The following is a 19,965-nucleotide window of genomic DNA, read 5'->3' as shown; positions in this document are numbered from 1 at the left end:
GAAGCCATGGTGGAGAGCTGGTTCTGGTCCCAAGAAACAAGTACCGAGTGGTAGGATTGCATCATTACGCAGGTATGGGATTATGAGCAGTGGCGGCAAAACTTTTGAATGTGCAAGGCCACTTTTCTGGAACTGTTTGTTTGTGAAGCTCACTCCAGCCCTGCAGCTCACTGACCCACCAAACTGAGAGCTGTACTGACAGTGGATAAGCGAGTGGCGATTGCTGTGTGGAAGCTTGCAATGCCTAACTTCTACTGATTAGTTGGAAATCATTTTGGAGTTGGAAAATCCACCGTGGGGGATCCGAGTATGCAGGGCCATTAATCCTTCAGCTAAGGAGGACTGATTGAGGGCAATGGGCAGGAGATCCTGGATGGTTTTGCTGCAGTGAGGTTCCCTAACTGTATTGGGGTGATAGATGGCACGCATATCCCTATCTTGGCACTGCACTGGTTTCCCATAGAGTATCTAAACTGTTAGGGCTACTTTTCTATCGTGTTGCAAATGCTGGTGGATCACCAGGGACATTTTACAACACAGGATGGTCTAGTAAGGTGCACGATGCACATATCTAAGAACACAGGCCTGTTGGAAGTCTGCAAGCAGGAACTTTCTTTGCAGATCACAAAATCACCACTGAAGATGTTGAAATGCCAATAGTGATTGTGGGAGACCTCTTACTCCTGTGTCTCAGGAAGCCGCACACTGGACACCTGGACAGCAGCAAGGAATGCTTCAACGACAGGCTTACCAGGTGGAGAATGATTATTGAATGTGCCTTTGACTGTTTGAAGGGACACTTGAGAAGTCAACTCAGGTTAGACCTCAGTGAAGAAATATCCTCATGGTGATAGCTGCCTGCTGTGCACCTCATAATATCTGTGAAGCAAAGGGGGAAAGTTTTTTGTTCCTCTCTCTCCTCCCCCCGCCCGGTGTGGAGAGCTGAGGTGGATGGTCTGGCTGCTGATTTTGAACAGCCAGGTATCGGGGCTATCAGAAGAGCTCAAGACAGAGCTATGCGGCTCAGGGAGGCTTTGAAAGACCGTTTTAATAATGACCCACAGTAATGCGTGCTGCTTTTTCTTTTGTGCCTGCCAATGTGTTTTTGGCATTCTGGTCTGAACTGCACTGTAAGTGCTGTATGTGTGGTAGTGTAAGCTTGCAAATGCACTTCTTTCTATGATCTCAGTGATACCACCACCCCCCCCCACACACCCCATTCTTCTCTCAGACCTGGGAAGAGAGCCCAGGAGTTCTGAGCCCCAGCCACCTCTCCCCCAGCCACTGGACCCTACTCCGTTGCCAGAGCCGGACGAGGTTCTGTCCCCTCAGCAGCATGATTTGTGGGTGGGGCTGCACTGGGGATGCTGAGTGGGTGCCTCTGGGTGCTCAGTGCTCATCTCTTCCTGCTGGGCATGGGAGCAGCAGCCATGGGATCTCAGCTTCCCCAGGCACCTCTACAGTGGGGCAGCCAGTGAGATAATGGCGATACCACACTCCAGCCCCTAGCCCTACCACTGGGATTGCCAGTGATGGGGGGGATGCTTGATGTTATGATCCTCACAGAGATTGGGCTGAGACTCAGCAACTCATTCCACAAAGGGGAATGGGGGCTAGCGGTTAAATCAGGGAGGGGCTGGAAACCACAACTCCTTGGTTCTATCCCCAGCTCTAGCTATGCTATGATTCCTTGTGTAACTGTTTTACATCCCTCCCCCACTGCTCCTCAGTTTCTCTGTTAACCTCTATCTCTTTCCCCCATGCTTTGAACGAATAAAGATTAATTAAGCTTCCAAAACTGGTCTCTTGTTTGTGCAATAATTCTAACAATTATATGTATGACAAAGGTAGAAATACAGGGGAATGAACTTGAAGAGGGAAAAGACATTCATTTTCCTTTTTAGAAACACCTACACTGACCTTGTCTGTCACACATCAGTGTGTGTGAAGCTGTGAGTGTCTGTCCCCTCCCATGGGGTGGAGTGGTAGGGATTGGTCATGTGTCCCTGATGCCACATGGAAATGTCCATGTGTGGGGGGCGGAGGAGAAGGGTAGTGCTGGACAGGCTGCAGAAGGGGGTGACCTCAAAGATGTTGCACTTGTAGGTCAACCAGATTCCTCATCATGTCTGATTGCTCCTTTAGAAGAGCTGTCGTCTCCTGCTGTGTGTCACGTATTCTCCTGAGCTCTTCTTATCCTCTGATCCAGAGGCTTGCATGATCTTTACAAACATGTCATCCTGGGTTCCTTCTTCTCTTTATCTGTCTCAGGCTCTCTGCTAATGTAAAGGGAGAGGTGAAGGCCACATTGCAGCTGCAAAACACACAATGGACAGAGGTACTAGTGCGAGTGCATAGACTAGAGATATAAGAATTGCTGTATTGCATAAATTCAGGGAAGTGTTTCAAGCGTGAAGCAGTACATTTTCATTGTGGCCAGGTATTTATTGAGCATGTTGAACAGAATACTGGTGCCATTTTTCACAAACTGCAGTGACTTTAGCTGATATCTCTCACTCCTGAAGGTAACGGAGGCGGAAAGGGAACAGCTGCTGCATGCATCAGGCTACAGACTGGGTCCTTATGCTGGTTGCCTATGTGCTGAATGATGCCTTGCAAATGAATAGATGAGTGGCATGGGAACATGTCCTACTGCGTTGGAAGAAATAAGGCAGCCCTTCCCAGAAATCTTCGGCAATGGATTGCAGAGTCCCTGCAGGAAAATTTCCTTTCAGATCTCTGTGGAGGATTTACATGACATCCCTCTGCACATAAACTTTTGCAGGGTCCCTTCTGCCTAGCTGTGCCAGGCAATGAGAAGCAGATAGCCACTCTACCTCCACTGGTTATTTCACAACCTTGTGTAACACGAATAAAAATTAGTACATGAGAAATGTGCCCCTGCAATATCAGTGCTACTTACCGGATGTTCCTTCACCAGTATCACACTTGCCCATGTTGCAACTTGCTGGACTGCTCCGGAGTTATAAACAGCTATTGGCTCACGAGGACACTGGATTCCCCATTCATCTATGCTTCATTGTCATCCTCCTCTTCCTCATCCAACATCTTTCTCTGTGTTGTCTGCAGTGACTACGATTTGTCCAATGTATCCATGGGGCATTTGGGGATAGTTGTGGGGTTGCCGCAATGGATAGCGTGTAGCTCCTTGTGTAAAAGCAGTATGTCTGGAGTGCCGCATCACAGTGACTGTTTGCCTCCCTTGCCTTCAGATTGCCTGACATAGCTCCTTGGCTTTCCCAGGGCACTGCTGCCAGGTCTCTCTTGTAACCATTCCCTTCCATGCCCTGAGAGATCTGCACATAGATGTCCATGTTTCTACAGCTGGATCGCAGCTGTGCCTGCACAGCCTCTTATCCCCACAGACCCAGAAGATCCATCACTTCCTGTGTACTCCAGGCAGGAGCACATTTGGAGCATGTGGCCAGAATGCTCAGCTGGGCTGTTGCCAAGTGAGCTCTCCACATCGACCAAATGGAATGAAAATTTAGAATTTCATGGTCCTTTAACAGGGGAGGTGCTTCTTGCTGCATACCTGGAGTTGAAAACCGTAACCAGAGCAGTCGCATGGAGCATTGTGAGACGCCTTCTGGAGACCACTTAAGTTGACATAAGCCATGCAGTATGTACACTGCCATTGCGTCAACCTAACTACGTTGACTTAACTCCACCTGCATGAGATGTGTGGTGCTTAAGTCGATGTAATAGGTGAGTTATGTTGGGAGGGACCTTAGTGTAGACCGGGGTAGGCAACCTATGGCACACGTGCTGATTTTCAGTGGCACTCTCACTGCCTGGGTCCTGGACACCGGTCCAGGTGGCTCTGCATTTTAATTTAATTTTAAATGAAGCTTCTTAAACATTTAAAAATCTTATTTACTTTCCATACAACAGTTTAGTTATATATTACAGACTTATAGAAAGAGACTCGGCACACCACTTCTGAAAGGTTTCCGACCCTTGGTGTAGACACTGACATTATTAGGTCGATGTAAGCTGCCTTACATCAACCTAACTCTGTAGTGTAGACCAGGCCTAAGATGGTAGCATCATGTTTTCTGCTCTAGGTGCAATAGTGCTAGTAATTAGGGCCCTACCAAATTCATGGTCCATTTTTGTAAATGTCAGTCTTAGCATTTTTTGAATCTTGAATTTCACAGTTTCAGATATTCAAATCTTAAATTTTCACAGTGTTGTAACAAATCATGAATATGTGTTTTTTAAAATGGCAAAATATAAATAAGTAAATCCCTTAAATCGGTGTTTCTCGAACTTGAGGGTCCTGGCCCAAAAGGGGAGTTGCAAGGCTATTGTAAGAGGGGGTCGCGGTATTGTCCATCTTACTTCTGTGCTGCCTTCAGAGCTGGGTGGCCAGACACCAGCAGCTGCTGGCTGGGTGCCTGGCTCTGAAGGCAGCAGAAATAAGGGTGGCATGGTATGGTATGGTATGGTATTGCCACCCTTCTGTGGTGCTGCTGGCAGTGGCGCTGTCTTCACAGATGAGTGCCTGGCCAGCTGCTGCTGCTCTCCGGCCACCCTGCTATGAAGGTAGCACCACTGACAGCAGAAGAGTGGCAATACCATACCATATCACCTTATTTCTGCACTGCAGCTGCCGTTCTTTGCCAGAAGCAGTGGAGCAATCAGAGCGGGGCACCTGACCAGCAGCTGCTGCTTGACGGCTGCCCAGCTCCGAAGGCAGCAACACTGCCAGCAAAAACAGAGAGGTGGCAATACTGTGCCATTCCACCCTTGTTCCTGTGCTGCTGCTGGCAGTGGTGCTGCCTTCAGAGCTGGGTGCCCAGTCAGCTACCACCACTCTCCAGCTGCCCAGTTCTGAAGGCAACGCAGAAGTTAGTGTGACTACCATGACCCACACACACACAACAGGCTTGCCAACCCCCTTTTGAGTTGAGACCTCCAGTTTGAGAAACGTTGTGTATTTTTACCCTATACTAAAAATGTGCAGAAGTACAGAAGACCAGTTTTCACAATCTGTGGCACGTTTTTCATGGCTGTGAATTTGGTAGGGCCCCACTAATAATCCTTAGAACTGGTAACCAGTAACAGTGCTGGCAAACTGAAGAAAATGACATTAGGACTAAAATGGATATATTCATTTTTTCTCTTTCTCTCATATATTTTTATATATGTTTAAAATACACCTGTAGGTGCTTAGGTCTGTGCATCTATCCTATAAATTAATAATGACAACATACACAGACAAAACTGCTTGTAAATATATCTATCTCAGCCCCCACCCTTCACAAATTTGAAGGCATTTGAAGTATTAAGTGCTCTGTGCAGACATCAGAAATACTATATAGCTGGCCCATGCTAGGATGAGTAAAACAAAATGTTTCTCTCCACAGAAAGAAGAGTGGGAAATTGAAGACTTCTTACAAACGAGAGTATGTAAACTTAGGCTGCAACATTGACGTTGACCTTTCTGGACCAACCATCCACGGCTGGGCTGTGCTGGGCTATGAAGGCTGGCTTGCTGGTTATCAGATGGCTTTTGATACAGCCAAGTCTAAACTATCACAGAATAACTTTGCATTAGGATACAAGGCAGGAGACTTCCAACTACACACTAATGTGTGAGTATATGCCAAAGGAGCCAGGCTAGATTGTGTCAGGCAAACTGTGTGGATAACTGCATCCCCAGATGTATGCTGGGTGGAGAAAGAGGACACTGATTTCAGACTGAGATTTGAAAGGCTTTACATACCTTATTTTCATCTCCAAGAGACAGTTACAGGAGGGTCACTTCCCAGTTTGCTATCTTTTGAGACTTTTTTCATCAGGGTAATTCTATTCCCCTAAATTTGGTAGTGGAAAAGACATTTTGGAATTAGGGTAGTTTTTTAATGAGGGTATGTTTAGGATAACTATGGAATTTAAGTTAGTAAACATAATTTTGACTGCTGGTTTGTGTCACTCTTACTGAAGGAATTTGAATCTCGGGTAAATTGCCCACTTCCACATACTAACATGTACTAAAATGTCAACTGGGAGGATTGGGATTAATGCAGCATTACTACCTTTTTCTCTTAATGGTTCTAGACCGTGGCAGCCTTCTATGTGGAAGCAGACGTTTAACATTACTGTCTGGGAGGAAACTTAAGTACTCCCAGTGTTGGGTGTCGTGATATTTGCCTAGCCACATGTACTTAAGAGGCAGTGTTTTTGGGGGGAATTGTCTGCATTTCCCCATTTTCAGTCTCCTTACCAAAGCTGAGCTATATTGACTTATTTTAGCCAATGAGGGTTGCATGTAGCTCCCTCTGAACCCATTGGTTTATGCTCTGCATGGAATGTGCTTCCCTCCCTACTTCTAGCCTGGAAAGGAAAAGCTGAACTCTCTTTAGTGAAAATTTCAAACCTCTTAGTGCAATGTCTTAGCTCCTGGAAAGCTCCCTCATTCCCCAGGCTAAACCCAGCTCTTAGTGAAGAATCTACAGATCGCAGATGAAGTGTTCGGCCAGGGAGTGAATAGACATGGATCTGCCTGAGAGAAGCGTGGGATTGAATATGCCCACAGAGTTAGGGTTATCCTCAGGTTTGTTTGGGAAGTGGTGTTAGGAGCTTACTTTGTTGGAAAGATGAGACTTCATAGTGATCGGAGGGTTAAACAGCAAACCGGAGAGATCTTCATGCACTCTTTATCTGTTACAAACAGGAATGATGGCACTGAATTTGGTGGGTCAATCTATCAGAAGGTTAACGATAAAGTTGAGACATCAGTAAATCTTGCTTGGACTGCTGGCAGTAACAATACCCGTTTTGGCATTGCCACGAAGTACCAGCTGGATGAAAATACTTCCATTGCTGTAAGTATTTCACCAGATTAGCACTTCCAGCACAACTGGAGTTTGCTTAAACGCTATAAACTGGTGACACAGGGTGATTATTGTTTAAACCTATGGCACCTTGTGTTACGCTGCCCCTTTTCAGTTATTGGTGTATGGAGAATGTATGTTGTAGACTGTTGGTGAATTATGGAATATACTTAAGCCTCATTCTGTGACACACATTCTCTCTCAGGCTTGTCTATACCAATTATTGGTGTATGATAAGCTGGAGTGTAAATATACAGCACTCTAGTGCAGTTACTCTCAACCTTTCCAGATTACTGTACCCCTTTCAGGAGTCTGATTTGTCTTGTGCACCCCCAAGTTTCACCTCACTTAACTTGCTTACAAAATCAGACATAAAAATACAACAGTATCATAGCACACTCTTACTGAAAAATTGCTTGCTTTCTAATTTTTACCATATAATTATAAAATAAATCAATGGGAATATAAATATTGTACTTATATTTCTGTGTAAACTGGATAGAGCAGTATAAACAAGTCACTGTATGAAATTATAGTTTGTACTGACTTTGCTAGTGCTTTTTATGTAGCCTGTTGTAAAACTAAGCAAATATCTAGATAAGTTGATGTACCCACTGGAAGACCTGTGCATACCCCCCGAGATACCCGTACACCGGTTGAGGATCATGCACTAACTGGCTGGGTGAACTGTGCTACCGCCCACTAGAAGTTCCATAGTGTGCTTTGATCAATTGCAGTAGGCTTAACATAGCTTAACTGCAGTTGATCAGAACTTTTAGGTTATGTCTACACTTCAGTTAAACACCTGTGGCTGATATGTGTCAGCTGATTTGGGCTTGGGCTACTGGGCTGGAAACTGCACTGTAGACATTCAGGCTTGGGCTGGAGCCCAAGCTCTGGGACCCTGTGAGGAGGGAGGGTCCCAGAACCCAGGCTCTAGCCTTAGCCCAAACATCTAAACCACAATTTTACAGCACTGCAGCCTGAGCCTGCTGACACAAGCCAGCCACAGGTGTTTAATTGCAGTGTAGACATACCCTACAGTATACCTGTGGTGTGCTTTGACCAACTGCCAGTAAGCTGAGATATGTTAAACCTCCTGCAGTTGGTCAAAGCACATTAGGGAACATCTAGTGCCTGTAGCAGAGTCCACACAGCCTGCTACAGTGCTGTAGACTTACACCCCAGCTTTCCCTGCACTAATTCTCCATACAGACAAGCCCTTAGCTATGAGTGATGCAGTGTGGTTTCATACTCTGCCATTACTTTATTTTAGCCCTATGTGAGGCACTATAAGTTAAGGGAAGACAGCAGGTACAATATATCTAGATTTCAGGAAAGCATGTGAGAAGGTGACTTTCTTGGGTGAGGAGGGGAATAATTTAACTAGCTAATTTGAAACAGGTTGAAATTTGCTGAAGACCCTAACCAAATAGAGAGGTTATTATAAACTGTAGTGTACTGAGGCCACGTCTATACGACGCGCCATTTCGGCGCGTTAAAATCGAAAGCTCTGGGTTCGATATATCGCGTCTCGTCTAGACGGGGATATATCGAACCCAGAGCGCGCTTACATCGATTCCGGAACTCCACCAAAACAAACGGAGTTCCGGATTCGACTTTGCGAGCCGCGCACATCGATTCGGCGCGGTGAAGACGGGTGAGTAACTCGATTTTAGATATTCGATTTCAGCTACGCTATTCCCGTAGCTGAAATTGCGTATCTAAAATCGAATTTCACGCGTCGTGTAGATGGGGCCTATGTTGATGGGAGATGGATTACAAACTGTACGAAGGAGCATTAACCCTTCTCTCCAGAATGGGTCAATGCGTGCAGTCAAAAATCTTACTTTAATAAAAATACTGCCATATTCACTTGCAAACATCTGTTTTCTGGTCACTGTAGTGCCTAATAATTTTGAAGAATTACTGCTTCCTGGGTTTCTCCCTCTTTGAGATTCTCTTTCAGAAAGCAAAGTAACTGCATTAGTTACGGCCCATATGTCTAATCACCCTAGGTTAGTTCATTATCATTACAGGTGTTTGTAACATCTTTATTTAACTCCTGGGTTGAACTTCAAGGGTCATGTCATTCATAGTGGAGGGCTTGCAGCTCTGAAAGTCACCCCCTTTGATGATTTTTTCAAGATTACATATGCCCATCTTGTCATAAAGAGGACCAGTAAATCAGGAAGTAATTATCCATTCAACAGGTGGGAGATGGGTGAGGTTAAAATCATATCACTTTGTGCCCACTGTGAGCAACAAATCTTGTTTTTAATCTGTAATATGATGGTGACAACGTGGTATTGGGTAAATAACTCCATCACCTGGGAATTTCATTAATTTACTCTATGTACTATTACCTCAAGATTCCTGAGTGGAGATATATAAAGCAGACATTACACCCATGAACTAGGCATAGGCTGAGCACAGTCCCTTAAAAACTTTTAGATAAATGTTACTATGTCCTTCCACCCACTTCAGTTGCTTCTACCTACTTAAGTAGTTGTTACTCATGTTCAATTTGCAACCATCTTGTTACTCAAGAGACTTGAAGTGCCTCAAACAATTCATAGTTGGCAAGACTGGAGGGGAACTGTGTGGAAGAGCTTGAGGGGTCATAGGTAGAAGCAATGGGCTAAAATTGAGGGGAAAAATGTGGTTTTTGTTTGCTGCTAGCCTATGCACCAATAATTGCTCAAAGAAAGTGACACAAACCCTTTTGATCTAATTTTAAACAAACTCTTTATAAAGCAAACTACTCTGCATTTGCAGGGGCATATATTTTTTGGGCGCTCTTTTCCATTGCTGGTTCATATGTCCACTTTCTGATCCTTGTAGATTTCTCTGCGACTGCTGCTGATTCCAGGGGAAAAGTTATTGTGCCTGCGTGCCTATAAGAGTAGGAGTGATGGTGGTATTTTGACATGCACTTTTATTCTGTCTCCACCTCTAGGCTAAAGTGAATAATGCCAGCTTGATTGGAATTGGTTACACTCAGACCCTTCGACCTGGTACGTAAGCTGTGACAAAATAGTGAAGAGAATCACTTCCTACTGGGCTTAATAGAAAAGAATCTTAACTTGAGCGATTCAACAGAATGGGTAGCTATGGAGGTGGCAGCTATTAAGCAATCAAGGATTAGCAGTTTTAATGGAATTATTCTTTCATGTTTGCAGACCTACATGAGTCACTTTGCTTTGTGGGTGTTTGAGATAGACTTGTGTATACAGGTGGTGCCTAAAATGAGACTCCTCATTTTCATTTAAGTCCCTGCCCAAGTCAAACTGCAGATAAAGATTGAGGTACTTTAGCACAGCTGTATTAGCTGTTACTATATACCCAACTTCCTTATTTGTGGTATAGCATGAGTGATTGATTGCATTTTATTTGAGTATCAGCATCAAAGATTGTTTTGTTTTTGCAGGTGTGAAGCTGACACTCTCAGGTTTGGTTGATGGCAAGAACTTCAGTGCTGGTGGTCACAAGGTTGGGCTGGGCTTTGAGTTGGAGGCTTAATGCAATTTTAAGTGGAACAGCAGCTCTGTTCCTGGAGATGAAGGGGGAAAAAATAACCCAACATGCTTTGGCCTTAAAATTCTTCTGTGAAATTTCAAAAGTGTGAATTTTTTTTATTCTTCCCAAGAATTGTAACTCTTCCCCTCTCCCACCAGCTGTAGAGTGTAAACTCATCAAAAGGAGATACCTGAAGGCATGCATGGAAGTTGTAAAGGTTATGCCACATTTCAGTTCCTCAGTGTTATTTGTTTCTTAAAGACAGCATAGTATTTCCTTACAAAGGAAAAAATCCCAGCTAGCATATCACATCCTGCATGTCCTACACCTGATGACCTCTTATGAAATTGGTCTCCGTGCAGTAATGAAAGCTTTGGTTTTGCATCAAAGTAAAATAAATCAATCACATTTGGAACATATCCCTTCTGCGTGTTCAAGGTTGCTTTAGATTTGGCAGGAATTGTTCTAAAATAGGTAACCTGTTTTTTAAAACATGCTTGATGCTGGTTTTTGGGGACAAAACTGAATCCCATGGAGCAGTAAAGATTCAGGAAGAATGAATCAGTGATGTGTAGTTTATTGTTCACTAGTTGAGGGACTTGGCACAATGAAGGGGATATTAGCCTAACTCTCAAATTTCATTACATACTTGTATAATGAAAAATTTCTCCTTTTAAAATTTTATTTAGCATTCAAATAAAGCAAACCAAAAGTTTACATATTTCAGATAGTTCGTTCCCACAGAGGAAACAAGTATTAGGTAAGTACAGACATTACACTTGAGAGAGTGCAACCCAGCATAGTTAGCCAAATCCATAAATTCAGTACTTTTTCATAAATGTCAGGAAAAGGCATTTAGACAAGATTACATGTAGACACGCTGTCTACTGTTCAGCAAGGAGTCTGATTTCCAGAAAGGGAAAAATAGCACAGGAGGTAGATTCTTCAGCTGCTGTTGTATAGGGTGAGTAAGACAATTCTCATCAAATTCATACGCCCATGCTGTATGTTTGTGGGGGAGAAACAGTAATGAGTAATCAATTTTTTGTCTTAAAATTAGGCTGCCAGCTTTCCTTAAAAATAGGAATGTCAGTGTAACCACTAGATGGCAGAATGCAAGGGATTATGTTTATGTGGTAACCTGTCAGGCTTAAATGCCTCATATAAAAAATGTTAAGCTGTGATTTTTACATCTGGGTTTGCTCTGGGTTATTTCTGTCTTCCCCTTCAAGCTGCAGCCAGCTCCAATCCAGAGACTAAAAATGAAGCATAAACACTAATCAGCATTTAGATGCCATCTTCCCAACCCAAAGCAAAGATGATAATATTTTCCTCTAAGAAAATCCAGTAAGCACATTTTGGGCATTTAAACTTTATGGGGAAAAGGGGATGTACATTTTTTCTGGGTTTAAACACTAGAAGTTTCTTCATACAACGTATTACTGACATTTCTAGAAGTCTCTTGTAATATTTATTTCACTAACCCCATTTGGTTTAGGGATTGAGGGGTCTCTCCTCTGCCATTTTAATTAGTGAATGCAGAGTGTTAGAAATCTATTCAAAACTTCTTACAGTCCTTTGGCTTCCACAGTATTACTTGGCCAGCACTCCTCCCAAAAGTATGCTTAGGGTTTGCTTTAAAGTGATAGAAGTTACCATAAAGCTCTGGTCCTGATCCTTCATTGTGTCATGCATCACGCTTTCTAACTGGCTACAGAGATTCTGAGATTCCAGCAGCAGTCCATCACTGAAAAGAAAAGTTGCACAGACGAATACATCCATTGAAACTGGAAGTCTCATGTGTTAGAGGTACATCCTCACATGCAGGTACCTGTACACCAGGGGTATGTATTCAGGCTAGCAAGACTAAACTGATGGGAAATGTTACTTTACTAATCTGTTGTTGCTGCCACTTGCTTACATCAACTAAAATTGTTATTGCAGTCCATGGCACCTTAAGATTTACTGGTAAAGTGACCTAGAAAATGCATTCAAGATGGCATCAAGCTTGTATCCCTGTGCATTAATGGAAATTTCTGGACTCTTACACAGACTAGAATGTTATCTGACAGGCAAAATAAGCCTGGCTCTGACAGACTATTACATTTTTAACTAACCAAGGGGTAATTGGTTCCATTTTACTCCTGTAAACCAGCCACAATTACAATTGCTTGTCCCAGTTTTTAGGGTGAATGTGCAAATTCCCATTGCTATTGTGCTTTAAAGTGATGTGATATTAAAATTTCAATGTGAAACCACAACAACTCCTCCCTGTTACTGAGACAGAAACCACAGCAGAACTGACTAGACACAAAAAGTGCACATTTACACTGGAGCTGGAAGGTGTAAAATTTGAATTGTGTGTGTTCTCTCTAAAACAAGATAGGAGCATAAATCCAGCAGCATAAGTAGGGTGACTAGACAGCAAGTATGAAAAATTGGGATGGGGGTGAATAATAGGAGCCCCTATAAGAAAAAGACCCAAAAATCAGGACATCTGGTCACCCTAAGCACAAGCCACAAGAGGGCCTAGCCACAGTATGTACCTAGTGTTTCACATAGCTTCCCAGAATAGGATCCTATCCCCTCTGATCAAGCTACCAGGCAGTACTCCTGGGGGAATTCTGTGCTACTGCATGTGCACATAATTGAGCTGTGCATAATTAACTTTTTGCATAGGAAAAAGTTACTGCCAATCTGCCTTTTGCCCACTTGAGGGCACTGTGGTGATAGAACAAAGCAGTAGCTCCCAGCCAAGTAGGGAAGAGAGCCACCTTTGCAGCAGGTCAAATCAAGTGACACCATGGAGGGGTGGGGGGTGTCAGACAGGGGCTCATAAGAGCTAATGGAGATGGACAAACTGGGGCAGGGACTGAACAGGAGTGGAGGTGCTGGGCCACATGTGCCTGACACTGGAAGAGGCTAAGGGTCTGTATGGGGAAACTCCCTAACAGTCCATTTCTTCCCCATACCTAACAACCCTCCAAGTTTACACCCAGGCTCCTTCCCAGTAATTATTTCCCTCTCTCAGCTCCTCCATTACCCCTGACTCCACACTACTTTTGGGGGGTGGAGGAAATATGGTTCTATATGGTAGTTTAAATGAATTACAGAGTTCTGTATTAATATTGCTAATAAGGAATCTATTTGTCAAAAAACATTTCTGAACCTTTGTCTGTATTGTTACAGACATACTTGCTGACAGGTATTTTGAAATAAATTACCAAAAATAATTGAAACTGGTGTGATTATATTGTGTTATTTTGACAAATAAAATATGCAGAATTTTGCAAATTTAATTGTTTGGCACAGAATTCCCCCAGGAGTAACAATGCGTATGTCTCCTTGAGCTGGAACTTACACACCTTTCAACTCTTCTGTAGACATGGCCAAAGTAATCTTAAAAATCCTTGTCAGCTAACAGTAATCTTAAGTGTTAGCTGTAACCACAGATAAACAATGTGTCCCTTTAACTTATGCATGGATGTAACTCCATCATTCTTCACTTTACCTTTTCTTGATAGATTCTGGTAAATTGTAAGTTACAGCTGGGACTTGCGACAGCAGCTGACCTGGGTTACTAAGCCGTGATGCATTCATACTCTCTGGGCTGCCACTGACAGGACCACGCACCTTACTCTGAAGGGAGAAGGCAGATTCAGATTGCTGCATGCATTTTACTTCTACATAGACTTATTTCCAGGAGCAAGTGCTGCCATCTCTCTTAATGGCAAGTAAGGATTCAGGGTTTTCTTTAATACTAAGCTAGGCCCAGATTTTTAAACCAAATTCAACAGAGGGAGGTAAGGATATCAAGTTTTTACCTCATGTTCTTCAGGTCAGAAGAAATATGATCTCGGGTCTCTGTCTATGCAGCATTTTTCTGGGTGCTGCCTTTAGCCCTGTACAGACTTCATACAACCCTTGATAGCTGGTCATCCCACTAGAGTTGCAGAATATTGACTGCAGTTCTATTATTTTCCCTCAGAATTCAACAATTTACCTTTTATAGTATGTTCTTTATAGCAATTAAAAAGGACCACACACCCACCTTAATGTATAAATGACCTGGAAAAGAAGGAAACAGAGCATAATTGTATTGAGAAGGGGGGAGGTTTTCCCATGTGAAATTCCCAACACTGGTGATAAAATAGCTGCAGGCCACAGCATTTCAAAGAAGGGGTTTCTAAAACCAGTGCAGACTCTTGGATGAACAACTGCAGCTATGTTCAGGTATCTACCATCAAAAGGAGGGAGGAGAAAGAAGAAAGAGAGGGTTAATAGGCCCCATTAACTTCTGTTTCGCTCACACAAGCAATTTTCAGCAGGTTCCATAATTCTTTCTGTCGTTTTTCCTGAAGCCTGACAACTGTGTTCTCATCTTCATTCATCAGGTTCATCACTTCCTCCACTCTAGGGAACAATTCCAGTGCCTTCTGCTTGCAAATTACTGTCTTACTGTAAAGAACAATAATCAGGTCAGATGAGCAGCTGCATTGTGTCAGCTGGAAACTCCATCGGCTCCAACTGTTTAACTCCTAATAATTGGAGAAGAACGTGATTCTTAATCTGAAGTTGTCTGAATATATCTTACTGAGACTAATACATCCCCTCATTGTACTAAGAGCATGTGAGAAGGCTTCCCAGATGTTCCTTGTCTATCTTTCATAAAATGGATGTTCTGGGACTCACCTGAGCTGAGCATAAATTAGACGGACTGTCTTTTCAAATGTCTGGATTGCCTGCAGGAGCAGTCGCACTATTTCCTGACTGTCACCACTGGTCCTCTGGTCTAGAGATATGAAAAAGGATCAGAGACCGTGTGGGGGCAGAGTGAGTTCATTAGACTATAAGAATTAGTCATTGTTTCTGTAGAACTGTGTCCTAGGCTCTAGCTCTTTGGAAAGAAGCCACTTGGCAGGGAGCTGTAGCCCAGAGATTATACTGGGGAATGGGTCTGTGGCCATATGGAGGAAGGGCTGGGCAAGAGTCCTGCCTACAGACATGCCTTCAGGAGTAGTTTGGGGAGAAGAGCCCAAAATGGCTTCATCCTGAAGAGGCAGCCAGCTGCTAGGACCAACTGTTCAAGAAAGCAAAGCTGGCCTCCCTGATTTGAATATTCATAGATTCTAGGACTGGGAGGGACCTCGAGATGTTATTGAGTCCAGTCCCCTGCCCTCATAGCAGGGACCAAATACTGTCTAGACCATCCCTGATAGACGTTCATCTTTCCCAAGCAGCCACGATTGGGGTAAGGGTAGCAGTACTCTTTTGGAACAGGAAAAGAGGAGAGAGATCATTTGTTGTTGGAGTGTGGGCCACAGGCCTGGAATGGAGAATTCTCAATACTGTTTATTGTTCTTTCCAGTTAATGGTCATACACAGCAACAAGACAACAATGGCTACAGGTTCTTTACCTCTTGGCTTCTCCCTCAGTCGCCGGTAAAGTTCTCTGGCTTGTTCTTCCCTACAAAATAAAAGACAAGTGTTTCTCTGGAACCCAAATTGTAATTGGCCCCTTCAAGGACTGTCAAAAACCCTTCGCATACCTGACTATGCAGCTGTCAGACAGCTGGGTTATGGCAGCAGTCCACTGCTGGGTTTTTGTTAGGCCCTGCCAACCCAGTCTGTGGTCTGGGCTGATGAGCAGGAGCCTTTGACTGCCTGCATTCAGAAAGGAGCCACTGTGCTAGAAATGCTAGCACCACAGGCTAGAGAGGGTTCCACTTACAAATCCTCCAGGGTGCCCCCTTGCTTCCGTCCTAGTGGGCTTCTCTGCAGGTCCACAATGTCTGCCTGCAGGGCCATCATCCTCTTCACCAGCTGATCCACATCTTCCTCCTGAGAGGAGGAGCTTCAGTTAATAACATTGCCCCCAGACATAGGCCCACCACAGGGTTAGGTACTCTGGTTCTAACTGGCCTTAAATGGAACAGGAATTGCTTTCCCTTTTCATTCACAATCCTGCAGCCTTAGACAGGGAAGAAGTAGAGAAGAAGGGCCTTGTGCAAAGACAGATGATATTTCCCTTTGATACAAGTATATTGATTTGATCCTCAGACTGACCCCTTCTAATGACCTTGCTGCTTTGGATACCATAGCTCAGCTTGTGGTGAAGATATACTGTTTGTCCACATTCTAAGGTGAACCTGCAACTAGTAACAAAAAAGGGAGCAAAATTTCCTCTCAGCTGCTCCGAAGGACTATTGTAATTCTCACCTCACCCACAAACACCCTTAACGTCACCCTGCAGATATCAACATCCCAGTCCTCACACCCAGAGTATACTTCAACCTGTGACATACTAATGCCAGGAAACAGGATCACTGACTCCTCCTTAGGCAGAAACCTTCTGTCCCCCTGTATTCTGGGGAAAGATGGTATGTGGGCAGGTAGGAGGACAGTCACCAAAAGAAATCACTTTTCAGTAGGCTTCTGGTCAGAGACACAGCACAGCTACCAGGGTCTAACATTCTGTATTTCAGATGCCATCTCAAGTTAGCCTGTCACTCAGTCCCAGTATTTGGGACCGGTAAGTGAACACACTGAGCAAAGAATCCCCTTTTAGAATCTGGTATTAACACTTCCATTCCTATAGCCTTTCTGAGCACTGCCAGCCAACCATTTTCCTTTTCAGTTTTAACTTCCTGGTGAGCCACATTCTCTTCTCATCACCCCAGCAACAGCACAATTGTTTTTGTCTATAATTGGGCCTGTTACAAGTATCTCTCAGTTTAGCCATTAGGAATCATCTCCTTATCTCCTCTATATCTTTCTGTCCTGACCCTTCCCAACACAGAAAGGGCTGCACAGGCCAGTGGAAAAGGAAAAACTGATGCAACCTAAAACAAGGGAAGGGCTTGGTTTATCAGGCCAGGTCAGCCCTGGAGTGGAGGATGGAAATGCAGGGTAACAGCAGAAAGCTGCCTCTTCCAGGCAGGCAATTAAACCTAAATCTAGAAACATACCCGCCCACAAAGCTCCACAGCCTGCTCCATGTCCCTCCAGGCAAACAACAGCTTCTCGGAGGCTGAAAAAAAGAAGAAAGAAAAGTCCATTACTCTGCTGCATTTGAGGAAAGGAAGCTACCATGCTGGGATTGGAGGAGCGGATGGAGGAGTCCCCTGCATGTCACAGGGGTTGTACTCACTGATTCCAAACTCAGTCTGCTCACTGTACTTCTCCAGGTCAATCTGGATGCTGGTTTTAAAGAAATCCAGCTTTGCCTTCAGCTGTTGGGACAAGGAGGCCATGGAATTCTTCATCTTGGAGAGATTGCTATTGTAACGCAGCAGATTCATCCTGTGGAGAAAGTGAAAAGGGTCACGTCGGTCCAGCCCCAGGGGAGCTGCACATAGCGTCCCAACTGATCCCACACACAGCTTTCAGAGTCACACTCATTCAAGCTTACAGATCCCAGTATTCTCCAGTTGACCCATGATCTGCCCACATTTTCCTGTGTCACCAAGACAAATGAACAGGGCTGAGCGGAGCTGAGATGGCACAAAGACAACAGGGTTAGAGGCCGCAGCTCTTAGCTCTCCATTAATTGCAAATAACTCCATCTTTATCAAGAACTTCCCCCTCCCAGATAGTGCCTCACTCTTGGACCATTGTAGGGAAGGTTTCTTTTCCTGTTATCCCCCTCTAGCAAGGAGGCCCAAGTGGAGCTAAGTATTCCCAAAGGGACCCCACTGTACATGGCTGCTCGCTGCCCCTGCTGAAGCAGGTTACAATCCTCCTTCAGAGTCCGAATCGTGTGCCAGACCTGACCCCACACCTTCCGTAGCTGGAAGAAGGACAGATTCTTCTTTGGATCCTGAACTGGAAACAGAGAGAGAGCATATATTGTTTAAAAAAATCAAAAACAAAAAATATGACTTACAGGAGCAATGCTGCAGGGTAGAAGTTAGCACCCAGTCCAAGTCTGAGACAGGGTGCTACCTCCTCTTGAACCTACACAGCCACATCTCTGTGCCCATCACATCCCGTATGGGACACTAGAAAGGCTATTTCACTGCAACTGGCCACAGTTTGAGAGTCTAACTCAACAGGTCATGATTCTTCTCTACTCTCAATTAAATCCCACCCCAGAGATTGAATGCTATGACAATCTGCTTCACTGCCCGCTCCACTTGAGCAGATGTCCGCCCCCTACAGCTCACATATACAGCAAACTCTCTGTGCTGATTCCCCATGGAAATAACCCATGCCCAGGGGAAGTCCTTACGGATGCAGTCAACACTTTCTGGATGAGGCCGCAGGAAGATCTGCCTCTCATAGGCAACTTTACGGTTGTCAAAAAGGAAAAGGAGGTCTGTGTCCGTGGCGTCATTCACCTGCAGAGATGACACCTATCTCAGTATTCTCAGATACAGTATCCCACAGCAGCCTCCACTGAAATAACCCAGAGCCAGCTGGCTCGCCATGGCCCAGGATAGTGTGAGCAGCAGGAGGGAGGGCTGCTCTGCTTCAGTGAAAAGAAGAGTAGGGTGGAGGGAGTGAGAGGATGGGGTAGGTGCTCAGCATGCATGTGCCAGGGTCAAGTGCCAGCAGATGCAGGCTTGGCTAGCAGTGTTCAAGTTTCAGCCCCAGGCTCACCTTGCTGTCAGCCATACACTGAATAGCCAATTTTTGAGGGTATAGTGCAAGCCCCGCCTCCTGCAAGAGCTCCTGCTCCTGCTCTGGAATACCAGTATCTGACTGAATCCTGGCCTTCACAGTCTGCAAGGTTTCCTCTTCTGTCACAGGGTACATGTGCAGAGTGCCTGTAACCATGTTTAGGACCCGAACCAGCTGCAAGAAAAGAAGTGGGACATGGGAAGAAGCCAGGGCATGGAGGTCATGGCTGAGCAGAGTTGTCAGGACTCAAGACCAGGGGATGGAGAAAGAAACTAGGAACACTTGGTCCATATGGCCACTTTAGGGCTGCTTGGCAACATCATGCCAAGATCTTTGACCTGCATCAGACAGAAGGGAGGCCACGTGACACAGAAAATGGGACCAGCAACTCCTCTTCCCTCCACCAGAGAGAGAGAGGTACAGACACTCAGTGGAATAACAGACAGGAAAATCCCTGTGAATACTTCTCCTCAGCTGGCCAGGAAGAAGCCAATGTGTCTTGGACTTCGCCCTTCCACATCAACCATTGCTAATTCTCCCTGAATAGTTTTCCAGAGTACTTTTCCTTAATTGTTACCAAGGGTATGTCTACACTATGGGATTATTTCGATTTTACATAAACTGGTTTTGTAAAACAGATTATATAAAGTCGAGTGCACGCGACCACACTAAGCATATTAATTCAGCGGTGTGCATCCATGTACCAAGGCTAATGTCAATTTCTGGAGCTTACACTGTGGGTAGTTACCCCATAGTTCCCGCAGTCGCCCCTGCCCATTGGAATTCTGGGTTGAAATCCCAATGCACGATAGTGCAAAAACAGTGTCGCAAGTGATTCTAGGTAAATGTCGTCACTCAATCCTTCCTCCGTGAAAGCAACGGCAGACAATCATTTCGCGCCCTTTTTCCCTGGATTGCCCTGGCAGATGCCATAGCATGGCAACCATGGAGCCTGTTTTGC

General features: G+C 44.6%; 2 protein-coding genes across 7 annotated transcripts in view; one reads left to right on the top strand and one right to left on the bottom strand.

Moving 5' to 3' along the window:
* VDAC3 (voltage dependent anion channel 3) overlaps positions 1-13,621 on the top strand; it is a 441,629-nt gene extending 428,008 nt beyond the window's left edge. For all 5 annotated transcript variants that reach the window (XM_075062807.1, XM_032770392.2, XM_075062809.1 and 2 more), the window contains 4 exons: positions 5,394-5,621; positions 6,704-6,854; positions 9,823-9,880; positions 10,294-13,621. In XM_075062807.1, coding sequence (XP_074918908.1) covers positions 5,394-5,621; positions 6,704-6,854; positions 9,823-9,880; positions 10,294-10,385 — 529 coding nt within the window. In that variant the 3' untranslated portion in view covers positions 10,386-13,621. The remainder of the gene's footprint in view (positions 1-5,393; positions 5,622-6,703; positions 6,855-9,822; positions 9,881-10,293) is intronic.
* Positions 11,047-19,965, bottom strand: part of IKBKB (inhibitor of nuclear factor kappa B kinase subunit beta) — a 36,341-nt gene continuing 27,422 nt past the window's right edge. For both annotated transcript variants that reach the window (XM_032770390.2, XM_032770388.2), the window contains exons 11-22: positions 18,984-19,178; positions 18,613-18,721; positions 18,083-18,206; positions 17,533-17,684; positions 17,351-17,412; positions 16,114-16,223; positions 15,800-15,849; positions 15,075-15,174; positions 14,693-14,840; positions 13,894-14,021; positions 12,039-12,129; positions 11,047-11,638 (exon numbers count right to left, since the gene is read on the bottom strand). In XM_032770390.2, the coding sequence (XP_032626281.1) occupies positions 11,570-11,638; positions 12,039-12,129; positions 13,894-14,021; positions 14,693-14,840; positions 15,075-15,174; positions 15,800-15,849; positions 16,114-16,223; positions 17,351-17,412; positions 17,533-17,684; positions 18,083-18,206; positions 18,613-18,721; positions 18,984-19,178 (1,338 nt within the window). In that variant the 3' untranslated portion in view covers positions 11,047-11,569. The remainder of the gene's footprint in view (positions 11,639-12,038; positions 12,130-13,893; positions 14,022-14,692; positions 14,841-15,074; positions 15,175-15,799; positions 15,850-16,113; positions 16,224-17,350; positions 17,413-17,532; positions 17,685-18,082; positions 18,207-18,612; positions 18,722-18,983; positions 19,179-19,965) is intronic.

This window comes from Chelonoidis abingdonii, chromosome 2 (assembly GCF_003597395.2).
Source record: "Chelonoidis abingdonii isolate Lonesome George chromosome 2, CheloAbing_2.0, whole genome shotgun sequence".
Lineage (NCBI taxonomy): Eukaryota > Metazoa > Chordata > Testudines > Testudinidae > Chelonoidis > Chelonoidis abingdonii.
The sequence above is the reverse complement of the archived record's forward strand: the minus strand, read 5'-3'. Positions and strand labels throughout refer to the sequence as shown.